Source organism: Capra hircus, chromosome 11 (genome assembly GCF_001704415.2).
Source record: "Capra hircus breed San Clemente chromosome 11, ASM170441v1, whole genome shotgun sequence".
Taxonomy (NCBI): Eukaryota; Metazoa; Chordata; class Mammalia; order Artiodactyla; family Bovidae; genus Capra; species Capra hircus.
Genome location: NC_030818.1, coordinates 72,708,567 through 72,728,573, shown reverse-complemented (window position 1 = coordinate 72,728,573; position 20,007 = coordinate 72,708,567). Strand labels below are relative to the sequence as shown.

The following is a 20,007-nucleotide window of genomic DNA, read 5'->3' as shown; positions in this document are numbered from 1 at the left end:
CCCGGCCTGCTGCAGGGGGAGCTGGGGAGCAGATTGGGGGTGAGATGCAAAGAGCCTGGCGCCTTCAAGGCTGTCTGTCATCACACTCAGCGCCACCACCCCCAACTAAAGACCTAAGGGCCCCTGCCTTGCCCTACATGTGGCCCAGGGCTGTGTGAGGGTCACTGGAGAAATCCAGATGTGAGGGCACCAAAGTCACAGGCTGGGGAGCAGATGCTGTAACAGAGAAACCTCACCCCAGCCTTCTGAAGCTTTGCTCTCTGGGGCAAGGCCCAACCCTGGATTCACAGGAGGGACTGAACTGCAGAGATGGGGCAAATATGAATCGTACTCTGGACCTTTTCACGATTGGCTTTGCCCCTATAAACCACGCTTGTGAGGTAGTTTGAGAGGAAAGAGAGGAGGAGATGGAGGTTCCCAGGGAGAAAGAAGAGATTAAGGAGAAACACGTCGCTCACACACACACACACACACACACACACACACACACACACACACACATTAAATTACAGAGAGTCCTGGGCAAACATGTCAAGGAGAACACACGCCTGAAGCCCCCTCTGGAAGGCCCCATGGAACTGAGGCGCAGCCGGCAACCTTGGGATGCGACGGCTCTTGGGGTCCCCATGGCCACTGGGGCGCTGGGCTGAGCAGCACTGCGGCTGCGGCTTTGTGCGCCATTTCCACCTGCATCCGGCACTGGCATCGGAGCGAGTATCTGGGCCGGCAGTGAAGCCGCAAGATGCGCCCATTCAAGGATGAGAAAACCGAGGCTTGGGTGGGAGCGACGATTTGCTGGGGTCACACAAGAGAGCTCTTGGAGATAGGGGGACATCTTGTGGGCGCGTCCCGCCGGCTACTCCAAGAAGGGGACGGCGAGAGGGGTGCGGGGCCCCCGGACACGCATGCCCCACACTGGCGTTGCTAGGCGCACGGTTGCCGGGTGACCCGTGCTGTTGACCGCGGGGCCGGAGCGCCCCGGCTCGCTGCGCGCTCGCCGCCGGCATCATGGCCTCTCGCAGCGCGGGCACCCTACTGACAGAGTTCAATGCCGCCTACGTGCCCCCCGGCCTCATGCCCGGGTAAGACCGCCGCGCGTCAGCCGCGCCTGAACCTGGGGTGGGGCTGGGGGTCTGAGTCCCTGGGGGCAGTCCCTCCTCTGCTCCCTCCACAAAACCCTCCTCCCGCCTCGAAACTCCATCCCCGCGGAGTGTGAAGTTGAAGGAACCAGGTTGGGCCAAGTTTTCACTTGGTGGGGTGGTCTCCCCAGGGGCTTGCACTCTCAAACCATGCAGTGTCTGGGGGCGGCAGGGGCTCTCCAGTTACCCTTCAGTGGGAAGTCCTTACCTAGTAGGCGCCATACCGCCTGCCCGAGATAACAGTGGATGGGGTCCGGCTCATGGAGAGGAGGGGAAGATAGCGTGTGGGGCTGGTGTTTGGAGGGGATGGTGTTTCTGCTGGGCAGAAACAAGAGGATGAGGTGTCCTGGGGAAGGAAGTGAGCTCTTTGTCCCTCAGCACAGTGCAGGCATCCAGGATGCCTGCGGGTGCGCACCCGGAAGCAGAGATGAAAGAATCCGGACGCGTCGTGGGTTCTCCCGCTGATCTCACTTAATCCTCGAAGAATGCCGCCTTTGAAAGCTTCCCGGCCTTTAGGCCTTTAGCATTGTCGGATGCAGGGCCGAACCTACCTTTCCTTGCTCAGGATGTTTTCACACTCCAAACCTCGAAGGTACAAGTCTGACTGTTCGCTTCCATTGTTTGGTCCTTTCTTTCAAAGTGAGATTTCCACTTTCGACCTTCTCTTCCAAGGTGTGAGACGGTCTTCTCTCTCCTACCAGTCGACATGAGCACTGAGGATGGGGGCTGGGTTCTGAGAATCCACCTGCCCTGTGTCTGCACATCCCAACTGAATGGATGAGTGAAATTAATGTCTTGAGAGTTTTGCAGTCACTAACTCCGTGTGGATGAAAAAACATAGGCTTTCTTCTGCAAACTAAATAGACCACAAAATCATGAAGAGGTCCCACTGCTTATTTTATATGACATTTGGATTGTCTTGAAGCAGAATAAGCAGGACACGGAGGAGCTGTGATGTTAAAGTCATTTCTGCACACAGAGGTGGTGCAGTGACTAGGGGCAGGTGCTGTAGCTTTAAGCCAGCCCCTTTGTGGACAGGGTTTTCCTGGCTCTTGGGGAACTCAAAAGCTGCTTTGGCTCCCGTCTGGCAAAGCTGATTTGCCAGGTCGCAGTTGTTTTCTGAAGTCAAGCCTGGTGTCTTAGAAAAGGTGAATAAGGATTTTCCTATTAATCCTTTCAATCATTGGGGCATTCCCTTGATAAAGACATGTTGAGTGCTTGGGATGGGCCAGATGTTGGGTTAAGACAAACAAATGAGGGGAGGGAGATTGCCCTGGATGGGTTTCAGTCTGGTGTGAATACATAAGGTTTAGTTCAAAACCGTCTTTGCAGCCTTGGATAGTGGTGTTTACAGCATATTCTGGGTGTTTAGCATGAAATTTGATTTTATACATTGACATGTTTTTTTGCTTAAGCCCACCGCAGTCTCTGTTGGAACCTAACCCTCCCCCAGAGCTCCCCTAGTCTGTCTGGGACTGCAGGGAGGAAAGCTGCATGTTTCAGAAGCAATCCTAGGATGCTTCTCTATCCATACCACTTGTCTGCAGTTCCCTTGAGTGCCCTGTCCTGTGATTGATCTAGAAATTGTGATAACAAGTGAATCATAAATAAGGCTCCAAGCATGAGCAGCTGAGCCTATATGTGCTACCTTTCTCAGCTGGATCTTTCTGGGAGGGATGTATTCGCCCTAAAGATTCTCATCAACAAGGAAGGGATTGAGTTGTCTTATATGTCTGAATGCTACCTCATTGGCGATTTTATTAATGTAATGAAAGAATCCAAGATTTCTCGCCACACTTGGGTAGTTATTATTTTTGTATGCCTTTTCAAAGATGAATCACAGGATTTTAAGAGCAACTAGTCTCTTGTGACACTCAAATCCTCCCCCTTACCAGTTTTATTCATAGAGACAGAGAATATTGACAGATATTAAGGACCTCAGAAATCAGGTAGTCCAGACTTCCCACCTCCCATTCCAGATATGGTCACTAAGATCTGGGCAGGGCGGACATGCCTGAGCCTCAGGCTGGTGATGGAAGAGCTGGGCTGCCACCAGGCTGCTGATGCCCTGTAGCAGCACTGTGAACGCCCATGTATAAGCACCTACTATGTGCCAGGCATTGAGCTGGGCTTTTTACAAACTTTTTTTGTTTGAATCTTCACAACAACCCAGATGAGAAATTGCCCAAGGTCATTCATCAAGTTCACCAGCCAGGTCTCTGTGATATCAACACCTTGCTGTCCACAGCTGTTAGCAATTATCATCAGATTCCTACAGCGTTCAAGGCCTGATTCTAGGTACTGAGGGGAATAGGATGCTGGTCTTCAGACTAGGATGCTCCATCTGGTCCCTTAGTGGACCAGTACACTATCAGCACACAGATATTGTGCCATTGTTTGGCTTCTGTCCCATCTCTTGGGTCAGAGTCCCTGGGGTTGTAAGGCTTTTCCAGGGAGAACATTGACTCTGTGCTTCCTGCTTCTAGGGCAGATCCAGGCTCTCTCTGCCTCCCTCAACACCTCACCCATCTCCCAGTCCAAACACATCCCTGGGCACAAAACACAGGCCATCTCCTGTGGAGGAGAACCAGGTTGGATGTAGGAGATGCATGTGCCCCAATGGGTACCTGATGCCACTCACACAGCCCTTAGGGACTGGGAGCCTTTCTAAAAAACAGGAGATGGGGGTCCCTGGAGACCCAGGCTTTGTAACAGGGACTTTCCCTCTCTCCAGAAAAGTCACCAGCCCTTAGAAATGTGCTCCCATTTGTCAGTTCAATTCAGTAAATATTAAAGAGTAACTGCAAGGGGAAAAGAAAAGTAGGAAAAGCAAACGAAGGAATAAATGTAGAAAAATCTTAATAGGTTTAAAAAATTGAAAATTAAAAAAAGAGAAAAAAAAGAAGAAGGAAAAGGAAAACTCCACAGAACTGCAAAAGGCCAGTGTAGAGGCAGAAATTTATAACAGCAATAAAAAGTGTGATTGAAAAAAAAGGAAAAAAAAAAAAAAGAAAAAAAATCCAAAATAAACTACAGAACAAGTCAAAGCACAAGAATAATAAATGTTTGTCTTGAGTCTTTGCTGTCAGCATCCTTTCCCTCTCTGGGAGTCACAGTCCACCTTATCTCCCTAGGATGCCCTCCAACACTGTTCTGGTCTCTGGACCTGCTGTCAGGAAAGCTCAGACTCTAATCTGGTCCTGCTCCTGTGTGTTCTTGCCGTTAATGTCCACAGCTATCAGAACTAGTGTGTTTTCTTTTGTGGGAGCTCTCAATGTCCTTTTATATTCCATAGACAGAATCTGATCATGTGGATTTAATCTGTAGCTTGTAGAGCTGGTGGGAAGGTTTTGAGTCTTCTTCTTAGCCACACTGCCCCTGGGTTTCAATTATGGTTTTATTTCCACTTCTGCATGTGGGTTGTCCACTGGGGTTTTCTGCTGCGGCTGCCCTGGAGGACTTGGGTCTGCCCCAGTGAGGGCCAGGTGTGGAGATGGTGCAGCTCCTTGGCTCGCAGGGGCTCTGGCAGCTTACACAGGGGAGTTGGCGGCTAGGGCAGCAGGAAATACAGTGTTCTAGAAGGGTATGGCAACCCACTCCAGTATTCTTGCCTGGAGAAGCCCACTGACGGAGAAGCTTGGCAGGCCACAGTCTACAGGGTCACAAAGAGGTGAACATGACCAAAGCAACCCTGCGTACATAGACGCAAGGCTTTTTTTTTTTGCCTGTGGCAGCTCTGCCCCAGTGACGGTTGAGCGTGAATGTGGTGCAGCTGCTTAGGTCGTGGGGACCTTGGCGGCGCCAATTGTGCAAGGACATGGACTGCCTCAGCCGCAGAAGTTGTGACCCTATCAAAGTCTTTTTTTGAGCCTCTGGTAGCTGGTAATCAATTCAGCAAATATTTCCAGAGTACCTACTGAGTATCAGGAATATAGGGACGCAGGTATGAGTAGTGCAGCCCTCTGTCCCTGTGGAGTTTGCAATTCAGAAAGGAAGAATTTACCAGGGCACAGATGTTTACAGCACAGCAGAATGTGGGCTGAGACATAAGAGAGGCACAAAGAACAGAGACAGTTCAATAGTGGGGATGGGCATGGGCTATGGGTGGGTCAGAAGAGGCTTGATTGGAAGGGGGATATATGAAAGTACCTTGAAGGATGGATAAGATCAGAATCTGGGGAGAGGAGGAAGCATCTTCTGGATGGAGGGGATGCCCTGGGGAAAGGCATGAACTGGAGTTACCAGCAGGATATGCTCTGAAAGCAAAAAATGGCCTATTTGCCTGGAGTGGCAAAGCTGTTGCTGAACCTAACTTACGTCTGCTCGCCTGTGCCCAGTAAAGGTAACCTACTGACCTGGGTTGTGGTGAAGGGAAGTGCCAAGTTTATTTCAGGGCACCAAGCAAGGAGTCCAGGTAGCTGGTGCTCAAAAGCCCCCAACTCAATGACGGTTTTCAGGGAAAGGCTTTTAAGGACAGGGTGAGGGAGGAGGGTTGTGGGGTGCCTGATTAGCTTGTGGGCATCCTTCTGATTGGTTGGTGGTGAGGTAATCAGAAGTCAGCATCATCAACCTTCTGGTTCCAACCATTCTGGGGTCTACGCACTTGTGGGCAGCATGCAACTAACTTCTTCCGCCTGGTGGGTGTTTCAGTATCTGCACCACAGCTCACAGGACATAGCTTAGAATATTATCTATAGTCCTTGAGGAGGAACGAGAGGTGCTTGACTTTGTTTAATGACCGAACTAGTATTATTTTTGTCTTGCCTGACCGTTTCCCTTTCTTTCTGCATTTTCTCACATCTCTGATGAAATTTCTTCTTTTGAATTCGGGAAAGGCCTAGGAAGCTACAGTTTTTCTACAGACAAGAGCAGGCAGAGGACATGATTGGGGGATCAGGGAGCGGGGGCGGGGGGCGATTGTGTCCTAGGAAAGCCCCGTAGGGTCCTGCTTGGTCACAGTGTGTCAAGGAAGTGGATGATTGGACTGGAAAGACCTCTCACAGGGCCCATGTCCAGCAGGGCCTTGTGCGCCTGGCCCAGTTTGTTCTTCATTTCCCAGGTGATAGGGAACTGTGAAAGCTGTTGCCAAGGGGAGGGATCTGATCAAAATCATACTCGGCAGGAAGTGTGTGGGGAAGAGGGTGCTCATGGAATGAGGACACGCTGAACAGTAGCAAGTTAATTAGTTAATAAGCTGCTCATGGGATCCCTGATGGTGCACGGTAATTAATTTGAATGTTAGCTGTGGGGCTAAGCAGTGCTATTAAGAGGTAGGGAGGGATGGCTCTCTGTGCACATAGTAACCACAGTGGACCTTTGCTGTGGACCAGGCTGAGCACCATCTCCAAGCTTATGTGGTGTGCAGGCGGGTGAGGGGCAGGGACGGAGGAGGAGGAGGAGGAGGAGGAGGAGGAGTGACAGTGCTGTAGGGACCATCCGATGCCCAGTTGTGAAACATACCATTCCCTTCTGTTCTTTCCACCTTGGCCCACCATACACTCCACAAAAATGGAGCTCTACCATGGAACTGGGCGATCATGCTTGTGGCTCACAAACACAAGAGAACGGGCACATAGACCTGGTCAAGGTGTGCCCCCTGAGAGCTAAATAAATATAACTGTGTGCATATGCCTGCACATGTGTGTGTGCACACACACACACACACACACATGCACGGGCACACCTCATAAACCCCACCCAGAGCAGCAGGAGCTGAATCGAATCCAGAATCCAGGCAGAACCTTAGGAGGTTCTGCGGAGGAGAAGGCTTCTCTTCTATTGGGATGCAAATATCTTGGCATTCAGAGAAGGTGGGAGAGCAGGGAGCAGAGGAGGAGTATGGCAGAGAGAAGAATCACGAAGACACGTCACCTTTCTAAAGCTCCTTTCTTTGAGATGCACACCCGCCTCTGGGGGTGGGATGCTCCGTGCCTGTGTGCCCTTGGCATATGGGAGCCCGATGTTCCAGGACACAGTTCCCCCAGCTTCTGGACTTATGCCTCTCACAGCAAACATTTATTGAGCACTTGTCATGGATCAGGGGCAATGTAGGTTTCTGGGGTAAAGGAGAACTCACATTAGCAGAGGAGATGAGCTAATGCGGATCTCCAGCTGGATGAAGGGTCATAATCCTACTGTGGGGCAGAGATGCTGGGTAGGGGGGTGGTCGGGGAAGGCAACAGGGAGCCTGGCTCTGTGAGTGAGGGTGGGAGCCCCCTGGTTGGGCAGGGATGCAGCCTTCCAGGTGTAGAAATGTGTGTGAAAGCTTGGAGAGCATGCAAGGGATGTAAGTGACGTGTCCAGGGCATAGGGCACCTCTGGGAAAGTGAGAAGAGGGGTACACCGTGGGGATCTGATGATGAAGGATCACTCTATCATCAGTGTGGACGACAGGCTGCAGGGGGTGAGCCTTGGTCTAGGGCAAGGGTCTCCAATCTCCGGGATCTAATGCTTGATGATCTGAGGTGGAGGTGATACACACACACACACACACGCACAACTGTCTGTGGAAAGGTTGTCTTCCATAAAACTAGTACCAGAAAGTTTGGGGACTGCTGGTCTAGGGGAATTGCTACAAGATCCAAGGCTGCCCAGTTAAGCAAAGAGGAGGCTTGTAGCCCTGGGAGGGAGGAGGGCCGTGGGAAATCCCCAAGGAGAGGGCAGAAGCAGGACTGGCAGAGAGGCCCGATGTGGCGGTTAGTAGGGTGAGGCCTGGTTTCTGGGGGATTCTGTAGATGGAGGTGGTGTTAACCAAGACAAGGACAGCCAGGAGGAACAGTAGGCTAGTTTTGGTCCTGCTGAGTCTGATGCCCTGGGCAAGCCCTCGGTGGACACCTGGATGTGTGGATCTGTGGCCAGAAGAAAGATCGGAGCTGGAGACACGGATCTGGGTGTCGTTGGTGTTGGACGTCTAATGTGAACGAGCTCTCCTGGAGGGAGAGGGTCCCTGAAGAGAGAAAAGGGCTCTGGGGCAAGACCAGCGCCTAGTAGAAGAGCAGGGGAAAAGCGGCTGACCCAGGTCTGTCCTCCCCTCCGCTGAGGTTTCCTGCAAATCTCCCGCCGATGGAGACCCCTTCATGGAGCTCCACCAGCTCTCCTCCCATACAACACCCCCCGCCCGCGGGAACGGGCCTTCCCTCCTCATGTTTAGTAGCACTGGGTCCTTGACCACCCCTACGCACACACGTCCACTCCAGGAATCAATAAACACCGAGTGAGGAGTAGGAGTGAGGAAGGCGGGCTGAGGGATGCAGGCTTCTCATTTTCAATGCCTAGCATCTCATCAGCACACAGTGGCTTCCTGATAAAGCAACTCTTTTTTTTTTTTTATTGGAGTATAATTACTTTATAATGTTGTGTTAGTTGCTGCTGTACAACAAAGTGAATCAGCTATCAGTTCAGTTCAGTCACTCAGTCATGTCTGACTCTTTGCGACCCCATGAATTGCAGCACGCCAGGCCTCCCTGTCCATCACCAACTCCTGGAGTTCACTCAGACTCACATCCATCGAGTCAGTGATGCCATCTAGCCATCTCATCCTCTGTTGTCCCCTTCTCCTCCTGCCCCCAATCCCTCCCAGCATCAAAGTCTTTTCCAATGAGTCAACTGTTCGCATGAGATGGCCAAAGTACTGGAGTTTCAGCTTTAGCATCATTCCTTCCAAAGAAATCCCAGGGCTGATCTCCTTCAGAATGGACTGGTTGGATCTCCTTGCAGTCCAAGGGACTCTCAAGAGTCTTCTCCAACACCACAGTTCAAAAGCATCAATTCTTCGGCGCTCAGCCTTCTTCACAGTCCAACTCTCACATAAGTATACGTATATCCCCTCCCTCTTGAACCAACCTCCTACCCCACGGCCCATCCCTCCTCTCTAGGTCGTCACAGATCACTGAGCTGAGCTCCCTGCGCTACACAGCACTTTCCCACTAGCTGTCTATTTCACACATGGGTATACGCCAGTCCCAATCTCCCAATTCATCCCACCCCTCCCTTCTCCCCTCCCCATGTTCGTAAGTCTATTTGCTATATCTGCATCTCTATTTCTGCCCTGCAAACAGGTTCATCTGTACCACTTTCTATTAGAGTCCAAATATATGTGTTAACATATATTTGTTTTTGTCTTCCTGACTTCATTCTGTATAACAGACTCTAAGTCCATCCACATCTCCACAAAATGACCCACTCTCACTCCTTCCTATGACTGAGTAACATGCCACTGTATACAGGCACTGTATCTTCTTTATCCGCTCATCATCGACCCACCATTGGCTTGCTTCCATGTCCTGGCTGCTATCAGTAGTACTGAGACAGACATTGGGATGCACATGTCTTTTTGCATTATGGTTTCCTCAAGGCATATGCCCAGTAGTGGAATTGCTGGGTCATATCCCAGTTCCAGTTTTAGTTTTTAAAGGAACCTCCCTACCATCCTCCATAGTGGCTATATCCATTCACACTGCGACCAACAGGGTGAGAGGGTTCCCTTTCCTCCACACCCTCTCAGCACTTGTTATCCGTAGATTTCTTAATGCTGGCCACTCTGACTGGTGTGAGCTGGCGCCTCGTTTCACTTTTGATTTGCACTTCTCTGATAGTGACGTTAAACATCTTTTCATGTGCGTGTTGACCACCAGTTTGTCTTCTTTGGAGAAATGGCCATTTAGGTCTTCTCATTTTTTGATTGGGTTCCTTGCTGTTTCGATATTGAGCTGCATGAGTAACTCTTAATGCCATCTGACTCACTCAAAAAATATTACCTGTTCAAGTAAAGAAGAGCTCACAAATCACCCCAAACCCAAACACCAGGGATTAACCTGACCTTCATTTTAGGTTTCTTTTTATGTAGATAAAAAGGCTAAATGGATGGGTGTGTGGACAATGGGTAGAAAGATAGACAACAGTTTTATAAAAAGATGATCATACCATATTTACTATTTTAAAATGAAAAGCATGAAATGTAACCTAACTCAAACTCAACTGAAGAGAAAGATACTGAAGTAAATGGAAGGACAGACTTTAGATAAATGCTAATTCATCGCAAGAGATATTTGTTTCTAAAAGTTCCCTCTAACAGAGAGAACAGGAGAGGGAGAGAGAATTAAACCCATTACGGGGTTAGAGTAATTATGTTATTTTTACCAGCGTGTTTCAATTTTGGATGCCATGGGTTGACTGCGCTTTAAAAATCCTAAGTGCATTCCCATCTCCCTTCCACCCACCCCTCAATTTTTTTTACTTAAATTATTTTTTTCCTTTGACAGGGTTTATAACATTTACATTCTTTTCTGCAACCAGCCTTCACCTAGTAGCTATTCCTAGTTCTGCCCTTAAATAGATGAGAAGTAACTACCAGTCATTCTAACAGAGGTTCTACATTCCTGAGTGTTTTTTTTTTTCTTTTGAATCATCGCTGATTGGCAGGATTTCATCACTGAACACTGTCTTAGGAAGAGCATTGGGTGCTCTATTTCCGGAGTTCTTCCACGCAGCTGCCTTTCCACCTGGAGGGCTGGCCAGTTCCTCATTCTTGGGTCATGCTCTCTTCTCTGCAGAACGCTGTAGACGGGTGTTCATTTTCATTCTGTTGCTTTATTTTCTCTGTGTTGGGGCTTGGCAACAACTAGTGGGTGACATCACCTCTCTCATCTGCTGCATTCTGAACCACCTGGGAAAGAAGATGAACGAGGGACGCTGGCATTAGGCAATGGGGCTGACATTGAACCCTCAAATGAGATGGAAGGGCAAGGGCAGAGTGCATCCCCCAAAACAGGGCGTGGAGGAGCAGAGTGGGCTTCCTTGCTTCCAAGCAAAGTGGGGAAGGAGAGTGGGCTTCACTCTCCCTGGCCTTCACCAGGGAGATGCCCCTCCACTTCCAACATAGAAGGGCTCCCTCTACACAAAGAACTGCTCGGGATGAAGGAAGAAGCATCTCCCCACTGCTTGCCTTTGGCTTCTTGATGAGTGAACTGATATTTTTATTACATTTCATACTCAAAACAAAGAACCTTCAGGTTATGCGTCTTCCCAGCGGATGATCTTCTATGACCTTAATGAAGAAGTATAAGCTCATATGTGAATGATGGGGTTAGAAGTCAGACTGAGGGAGGTCAACAAAAGCATGAGCACGGAAGAAATGAAGGCAGAAAGTACAGAGCATTCCCGGGAGAGATTTGGAAATGAAGGAAGAGAAAGGGCTCTAGAGAGCAGCAAGGCCAAGTGTAGGGTTTTGCAATCTAGGCAAAGCTTTGCATGTTTGTAGGCAGAAGGGAAGATGCTCAGGAAGGAGGAGATATCTCAGGTGACTGGGAGGATGAACAGAGGCCGAGAGAGACAGGGAGGGATGGATTGGAAGAAGGAGGCCTTGGTGAGGCAGGAGGGGGTGCTCCAGACCCAGGAGGGGGAAGGCCATGGGCCAAGAGGAGGACTCCATTCTGGAAGTGGCCAAGGTGACCCCACAGGCTCACAAGCACTCAGCCACCCCACCATCTTCCCAGGGCTGGAGACATGGCTGCCAGCAGGGAACTCAGGTGGGGCCAGCAGGAAGGGCGCTGCGGCAGGAGGGAGAGACTTAGGACCCCAGGGCAGAGAGAAACCAAGGGACAAGAGAGACGAGGCTGGAGAAAGGCCCAAGTTCAGTGGGGGTGTCTCCCCTCCGCTTCCGGTTCAGCAGCTCCATTGCTCCCTGCTCTGGCCCTGGACATCCTCAGATGCTGCAGGACCCCAGGAAAGTAGAGCCACAGAGGGTGGATAGGACCAGGAACCTGGAAGGACTCCTATAATGCCTACAGTGGAAAGCCAGTCGGAAGGTGTGTCAGTAATCTCCATGCTTAACTTTCTCTCCATTCACCCAAAGATGAAATCATGCATTTCTGTCTAACTCTAAGCTAACACCTATCCTCCTACTGAGGAGACTGAGGCCCAGGGCAGCTCTCAGAGGTCACACTGAAGCACGACTTCAAAGGTCTCACCGTGCTTTGGCCTCCGGTGTAGGATGAGCTTCTGAAATGGAGAAGCCCTCAATGTAGCAGTGGCCTGGCAGCCTCCCCATACTTCCAGGGCGTCCCTGTGAATGTTTTCATCGTGGGGAGTGAGCTCAACTGAGAGGAAGTAAGACTTGGAGCGTTGCAGTGAAATGATCCCAGGAGACGCGCCAGAGGGCCTTGGAGCATGGCCCCTGGCCTTCGGTGTCTGTAGGTCCAACATCATTGGCTCTGTTGGGATGTCAGCCACTCACCTTGTTTGTTCAACAGACATCTCCTGCCCAGACCACGTGCCTGACCTGGTTCTGAAAACTGGGGATAAAACATGAGTAAGATGGGATCAGACCCCACCCTCGAGAAGCTCGCGGTCTAGCAGGAAGACGAGAAGTAAGCAGACAACAGCAGGGGAGGGTGAGAGGGGTTTAAGCCACAGAGGGAACAGGGAGCAGGACCCACCTCGACCACCTAGACCCACCTGGGAGAGGCGACAAGGAAAAGGCTTCTTCAAAGACCTGACATTTGAACAAGACTTAAAGGACCTCAGTACTGGAGGCAAAGAGCAGGAGGATATGGGGATGACGGGCAGGCTGGTCATTCCTGGTGGCAGGAGGCACAGGGCAAGACCCTGGTGGTGGGGAGAGTGAGAGGAAAAGGGGGAGGGAGTGGGGAGAGTAATTCTACTTCGGAACTGCAGTGCTTTCTACAACCGGGGTGTAGGGTGGCTGATGAGAGGGAGAGGAAGGCAAGGGTCAGGCCACTGACAGCCTGGAATGCCATGCTAAGGACTTGACTTCTGGAAGCTCAGTCTGGCTGAAGTGTGGGAAATGGGCTGGAGGTATGAGAGAGGATAGGAGAGCAGGGAGGCTGTTCCCGCTGAAGTCCAGGTGAAAGGCGAGGTAGCCTGAGCTCAGGTGGGGGTATTGGAGCTGCAGGGCTCAGCAGCTGATTGGATGTGAGGGATGAAGCTGGGGGAGACGGACGCTTGTTCAGTCTTGGACATCTGCAGGGTGCTGTTCACTGAGGTGGGACTAGAGTGTTGGGGAAGGTGAAGGTGGGAAGTAAGGGCTGGGGGACATCCCAGGGAGACGTGGAGTGTGCAACTGTACACAGGAGTCTGAAGCCTGGGGGGAACTTCTGGGCTGGAGATGTAGACCGGGGGTCCTCCACACACCGGTGAGGGTTAAGACCAGAACATGGGGGCCATCGCCAGGAGGACTCGGCAGGGGGAGGGCGGCCAGGAAGACCCCAGAGGAAGTGCACAGAGGAGGGACGTGATGAGAAGGACAGAGAGGTTTATGAAAACCAACAGCAAACAAGAGAGCAGTATAATAAAAACCAAAAATGATGTTTCAAGAAGAGAGTGGCCCACAGTGTCCAGCGCTGCAGAAAGGCCATCAGCGTTTCTGCGAGAGTGACTCCAACGGCAGAACCGGGCGGGAGGGGGACAGGGCCAGGTTTCTGAGGGTGAGGGCCCGGTGCGGGGGGTTGGGGGAGCTGTGCTGACGGGGAGGAGGCTTTGACCTCTTGATATCCTTGCCCCAAATCTGATTCCCACGCTCTCTGATGTCACTGACTCTCCTCACCCTCTCCCCAAACGAGTCTCCATGCTCTCTGTGAGTCTCGCTTAACCAGGGCTCTTGAGTATGCCGGGTCTGTTCTGCTCTGCTCTGTGTCCCCAGGGGGCTCTTCTTGCCCCCTCCTGTCCCTTCCACTGGCCCCCTTGGTCACAGAGGGTGACGGAGCTCCAGAGGCTGGGCAAGCTCTCCAGGCCGAGTGGATGGTTGCTGTGTGAGGCTGAGGTGCTGCGAGGCAGGCTGGAAGGCTGGAGCCCTGGCCACCTGGACCCCTGCCCCTTCAGCCATAACCTCGGAACCGTGGAGAAGGAAATGGCAGCCCACTCCAGTATTCTTGCCTGGAGAATCCCATGGACAGAGGAGCCTGGCAGGCTACAGTTCATGGGATCGCAAGAGTCAGACATGGCTTAGCGCTATCTTTTCAGAGGTGCAGGCAGCCTCCACAGCCTCAGGTCAACCCCTCCGTCAGTGGAGGCCCATCAAGGAGAAGCGATTTGCCTACAGCCTCGCTGAGAGGGTCAGGACTGGACCCGGGTGTCCTGGCCCCCTTGTGAACCTCTGGTCTGGAGAGATCTCTGTGGGGGAGGTAGAGGCCAAGCATCTCTCTCATGTGTCCTTGCCCTGAGGCCTGAGCTGGGCGGGCACCTTAGGAAGCCTCTCGAGACCAGGAGGTGACCAGCGGGACCCACTGACCTCGCCCCCAGTCTTTAAGGAACTAGCCTGGAACCCTCCACCGCCCCCCTGCCCTGCTCTCTCAGGTACAAAGGCCACATTCCTGGCGTGGCCTCCTCCTTCGGCTCCTCCTACGGCACTACCACCCTCAAGTACTTCCAGGACCAGCGCAACGCAGCCCTGGGGAGGAGCTCCACTACCTTCAGCAGAGGCGGCCACTTCCCGACCATCTTCTCCCCGAACCCCACCCAAGTGCTGAGGGACCGCACCCTTACCCGAGACCGCTGGTTGCACACCCCCAGCTACACCCGCTTCAACCTGGATAGCAGCCGCTGGGCTGAGCTCTTGCACTTCTACCAGGTGGGTGGTCCTGGCTGGGCTCCGGCCACCCCCTCCCCACTCCCCCCACATTCCCTCTCCTTTGCCATGGGAAGGGAGTGATGGCTGGTGGCCGGGGGAGACTCTCAGCCTCCAAAGCGCCTCTGTTAGCTTTTGCAGAGCCCCTGAGCCAGCAGGGAACCTGGTGAGTTTGGTTGGGGAGCGTGGAGGGGCTCAGTGCTCTGCTTCTCTGACTCCCCCCACCAAATCTGACCTCCCCACTCTGGGGGCTCCAGTGGCTCATCCCCTGCTCCCCTGCTGCTGTGAGAGCTGGGGGCCTTTCGGGTGTTTCCGCCATCACTTCCCCCCAGTCGTCGCCTCTCCCCCTGGGCCCTCACTTACTTCCTTTCTGAGCAAAAGCCTAAGGTTCACCCACAGTATGAATCTCCTACGTTGAGGACTGCAGAGCCCCAGCCAGGCTCCAGCCCCGAGTCTACTCTTCACAGTACACCAGATCCCCGTGCCCACCCCACACCAACTCCTGCTCCCCAGGCCCTTTGAGGCTGAGCCCGGGCCAGGCGGTGCTAGAGGTAAAGAAGCGCCTGCCAATGCAGGAGACATAAGAGAGGCAGGTTCGATCCCTGGGTCGGGAAGATCCCCTGGGGGAGGGCGTGGCAGCCCACTCCAGTATTCTCGCCTGGAGAATCCCATGGACAGAGGAGCCTGGCAGGGGGGTAAACCCCATGAACAGAGGAGCCTGGCAGGCTATTGTCCATAGGGTCACAAAGAGTCGGACACCGACTGAAGCGACTTAGGACATACGAACGCACCAAGTTGACTTCAGACCCCCCTGCCCTTGGGGAAAGAGAGGCAGGGTCTGCCCATACCCCCATCTTGTCCTTATCCTGCTCCCCCAGACCTGGTCCCAGAGGGCCACAGGCTCACAGACGCTCGCCCACCTCGGGGAGGCCAGGGCTCCCTCTCTGCTGTGGTCTTGGAAACGTCATGGCCCCTCAGCATCCTTGCAAACATCCCTCCTAGCCTGATTTCAGGGACCTGGATGCCTCCTGGTCCCCAGGGTGGAGAACGGCATGAGAAGGCTTCCCCAGGAGAGATGGCCAGGTTGATGGGGTCAGACTCTGAGGCGCTATGGAACTGTGCTGTGAGGCCCAGGGAAGGCCTTTACCACTGTCTTGGCTCACAAAGCACAGTCTGTCTGGGAGGGAGGGAAAGGGAGACACTCCACTCTGGCAACCCACTCCAGTATGCTTGCCTGGGAAATCCCATGGACAGAGGAGTCTGGCGGGCTACATGGGGTCACAAAGAGCCGGACAGGCACACACGCACACACACGCGCACACACACACACACACGCACGCACGCATGTAGCTTACCTGGGCCACCTACTGACCGAGGCCTCACATACCTCACCTCTGCTGTCCCCTGCCTCGTTGACTCGACCAGCACAGCTGGCTTGGGGTGTATCATTATCGCCAGGAGTCAGACAAGGAGCTGGGGCTCAGGAGGGCACCCAGCTGGGGACTCTTCTCTGGGGGCATGAGGGGAGAAGACCCAACTCTCTGCCCAGGTACAGCCGGGCAGGGAGCAGGCGCCCGCGGTCACTCCCACGCACTAACGACCGGTCCTGTCTTCCTTGGTTGGGCTGTAGATGGCGCAGCGGCATCGCGAGCACTATCAAGACAAGACAGGCTTGGTGCACCGGGTCCCCTACTTCGTGCTGCCCGTGAGGGAGTCGGACCGGCACCCCATCCCCACCGACCTGTGAGTGCCTTCCCTCCCCTCCTCCGCGCATTCACCAGCTCGTGTCCACAGGGCGCCGGCTCTTGCCAGGCCTGCAGGCCCCCAGACTGAGAAACGAGTTAAGACTCTTAACTCCTGCAGCACACAGGGTGACAGTTGAACAGAGCTAGCGGGTGAGCCTCAGGAGGGGAGGCCAGGAACCTGAATGGGCAGAATCGGAAGATCATCTGCCTGGTCAGATGCGCTGGGAATTTGGCGGCAAACCGCCTCGTCTTTGCTGGCCTGAATCTGCCGGACCGTTCCTCTGCGTGGCAGCCTTGGAGCTACACTGGTCCAAACGCTGGCGCAGCCACTCCGTGCAGCAAGGAGCTGCTGCCCTCTGGTGGACCTACAAAGTACTACACAAAACAGGGACTGTATATCCAGCCCTCGTGTAGACTCAGAGGAAACGTACTCCTAGGGACTCAACCATATTTTTTCAAAGCCCAGCAGTCTGTCTAAGAAATACGAAAGTATCTCACGGTTTTTAATTGGGAGAGCTTCTTTTCCCAGGGAAGGCCAGCTCTGCCCCGTGAGATAACCCAGGCATGTGGTTTCCTTGATCTCCCTCCTGATGCCCAGGCAGGGAGGTCTGAAGTCTGTGCCGTGAGGTGTCCTATGGAGTAGGGGCATCGGAAGGTTAGTGGACAGATCTTGGGTTTCCAACTCCATGCTGACCTTTGCTTGCCTCAGGAGCCCCGAGTCTTGCCATTGTTGTTTACTGATAAAGCAGCAACCCTTTCCATAGAGTTTAATGGCTTTTGAAGATACAATTTTACATCACCTATAGATTCTTCCCAGATGGCACTAGAGGTAAAGAACCCACCTGCCGATACAGGAGACGTGAGACACCAGTTTGATCCCTGGACTGGGAAGATCCCTTGGAGGAGGAAATGGCAACCCACTTCCGTATTCTTGCCTGGAGAATCCCATGGACTACAGTCCGTGGGGTCGCACAGAGTCGGACATGACTGAAGCAGCTAAGCATGCATAGAGTCCTCTCTGTGGGACAGATGGACCCATTTTCTAAATAGGGAAACTGACTTAGCAATGGCTTTGGGGACTTGAACAGATGGCAAGTCTAGTAGGAGGTAGAACTGGAGGGAACCCAGATCTCCCAACACCAATGCTAAGATTCTAGATTGGCCATCTCACCACCTTGGGGTGGCTCTGAGTCAGTCCATCCCTGGAGACATTGTGGGGCTTCGCCTAGGGATAAGTCTCCTCTTGAGACCTCACCAGACAGTATCTACATCTCCTACAGCTGAGGGACCCCAGGATGCCCTAGCTCTGTCCCTTCTCCAACTGCCTGACAGCCCGTGCTGCTGCTGACGGCTTCATGTCTAACACAGAGCACCAATGAGGTGTTTGGGAGTAAGAGGGTCGTTGCTTGCACTCAGCCTTTGCTCTGATCATCTCTGTGGCCTGGGGAACGTCCCTGACCTTTCCTGAGGTTCATTGCTACTGTCCTTTTCATCACTATCACCACCGTCATCATCTCTATTTATCACTATCGTCTTCATCACCATCATCACCATCACCATTACCATCATCACCACCATCACCAGTACCATCATCATCACCACCATTACCATCACCACTATCATAACCATCACCGTCATCACCAGCAGCTGCAGCACATTCTTAGAACGTGTGTTGTGTTCGCTCCTTGTTCGCCATTCTATTAGTGCTTTGCATGCATTATTTCATTTACTCCTCAAAGCAAAGTTAGGAGGGAGGTACCAACATCAGTCCATCCTACATGTGTACACTTCTAGCAGGAACTGGGCTGGAATCCATCCCAGCTTTCTGACACTCATGCCCTTGCTCTTAACCACTGAGCTTCTGTACAAACACCAGTCCTTCTGATCTCGAGTTCAGGGTGACTTACCAGAGGCTAAGCTGACCAGCAGCCAGCAGAGCCAGCATCATGGGCTGGAAAATGGGCCTTTTTCACCCTGTTGGCCTGGCTCACTGCATAACACTGGCTCCACCCTCACCCCCCAGGCCTCCTCTGAGCCCGAAGGAGAAGTGGCATCTATTAAGAGTGGCCCCTGAGAACCTGAGGACCTACCAGACATTCCCATCGGGGAAGAGGGTCTCCCCACAGGAGCGGCAGAGGCGGGACTGCTACTTTGAATTCAGAGCGTGACGCCTGAGAGCTGCGGCCCTGACAAGGTTGGCTTTCTGGAATAAAATCTTTAGCCATGACCATCCCATGCTCTCCTCTTCTGAGCCCCAGGAGCACTTGGCCTCAGCTGGACAGTGCCTGAGGGTCACACAGCATGGGGTCTGAGGGACCTGTGGGATGCTCACCCCAGGTGTCAGCACCAACAGAAAGCAATGTCAGCCCCCTGCTGGGCCCACCCACCTCTCCCCGGAGGACTGCAGGGGTCCCGAGGCACTTAGGCAGAGTGAGCCCTCCCATCTGCTCCCACTGGGATAATCAAGGGTCCCGTTAGGCCATGACTGAGAATGAGGGTGTAGTGGTCCTGGACCACTCACACTGGTGTCAGATGCTAAGGAAATCCCATTTGAGCCCTGGCTCAGCATCCTTTCATTCACATGACAGCCTGTGAGAGAGGGGGTGTTGTCCCTACTTCACTGATAAAGACCCTGGGGCTCAGAGGTGGTGAGAGCTGCCCAAACTCACGCAGCTGGGAAGTGGCACAGCCAGATTTGAACCCAGACCTTTCAGACTCCCAGTTGCTGGCATTCCCCCTACACTCTTCACTTGTGGTCCAAGTGGGGGCTGAGGGGCAGGGGTGACACAGATCCCAGAGGGCCCTGTGGTGTCTGAAGGAAGAAACCACTTTCTCCATCCTGCCCTGTCTGGCAGGGACAGGCTGCTTTGACATCACCCCGGGAATGTTTCTAGAAGTGACGGAGGGGAAGGGACCTGAGGCCAAGTCAGTCCTCAAGGTATCGCTGTGTGTCAGGAGCCCCTAGCCCAGAGTGGACACTGGGCTCCTGGTGCACATTCTGAGATGGCTGGGGAGGCTCAGGTTGTGGAGGGGCTGCTTCCCACCCCCACCTCCTAGGTGGCCTCCTGTCTGCAGGAGAGGTCACAAGAGCTCCTTTAGAGACGGGATCTAGGATAGGCACCTCGGGCCAGGTGTTTACCCCTGCCTCAGGTGCACGCCAATCCCAGCCCCTCCTGGATCTGATCAAGGAACTCCGTTAAGAAAGGGCTCTTATTTCCCCTGCATGAGTGAAGTGGGTTCTTATTTCCCCAAAAGACAAGGCGACCACAGCAGGTTCAGGTTCATGGGAAGGTGAGCACAGCCCTTCCCCTGTAAGCCAGTCTTTAGACACCTCCTCCCTGAAGAGAGGGTAAACAAGAAAAAAACAAGAAAAAAGCCCATCAGGTAGGCATCTGACAGCTTTTATGGACCCCCTAAGGGGCTTCTCCGGTGTCTCAAACCAACTGGGCTCCAAACAGTCCCTGTGGTGGCCACATTAATCCAAGGGTTTGGCTGAGTGGCAAAGCAAATAAACCCTGATTTCTGGTCACATACTGTCATG

The 20,007-nt window shown here is 53.0% G+C and overlaps 1 protein-coding gene across 1 annotated transcript; it reads left to right on the top strand.

Annotated features, from left to right (window-relative positions):
- Positions 976–18,693, top strand: C11H2orf70 (chromosome 11 C2orf70 homolog). The gene is made up of 4 exons (XM_005686929.1): positions 976–1,082; positions 14,451–14,724; positions 16,352–16,464; positions 18,490–18,693. Exons 1-4 carry the CDS (start codon positions 1,009–1,011, stop codon positions 18,632–18,634), a joined length of 606 nt encoding a protein of 201 aa, XP_005686986.1. The 5' UTR covers positions 976–1,008; the 3' UTR covers positions 18,635–18,693.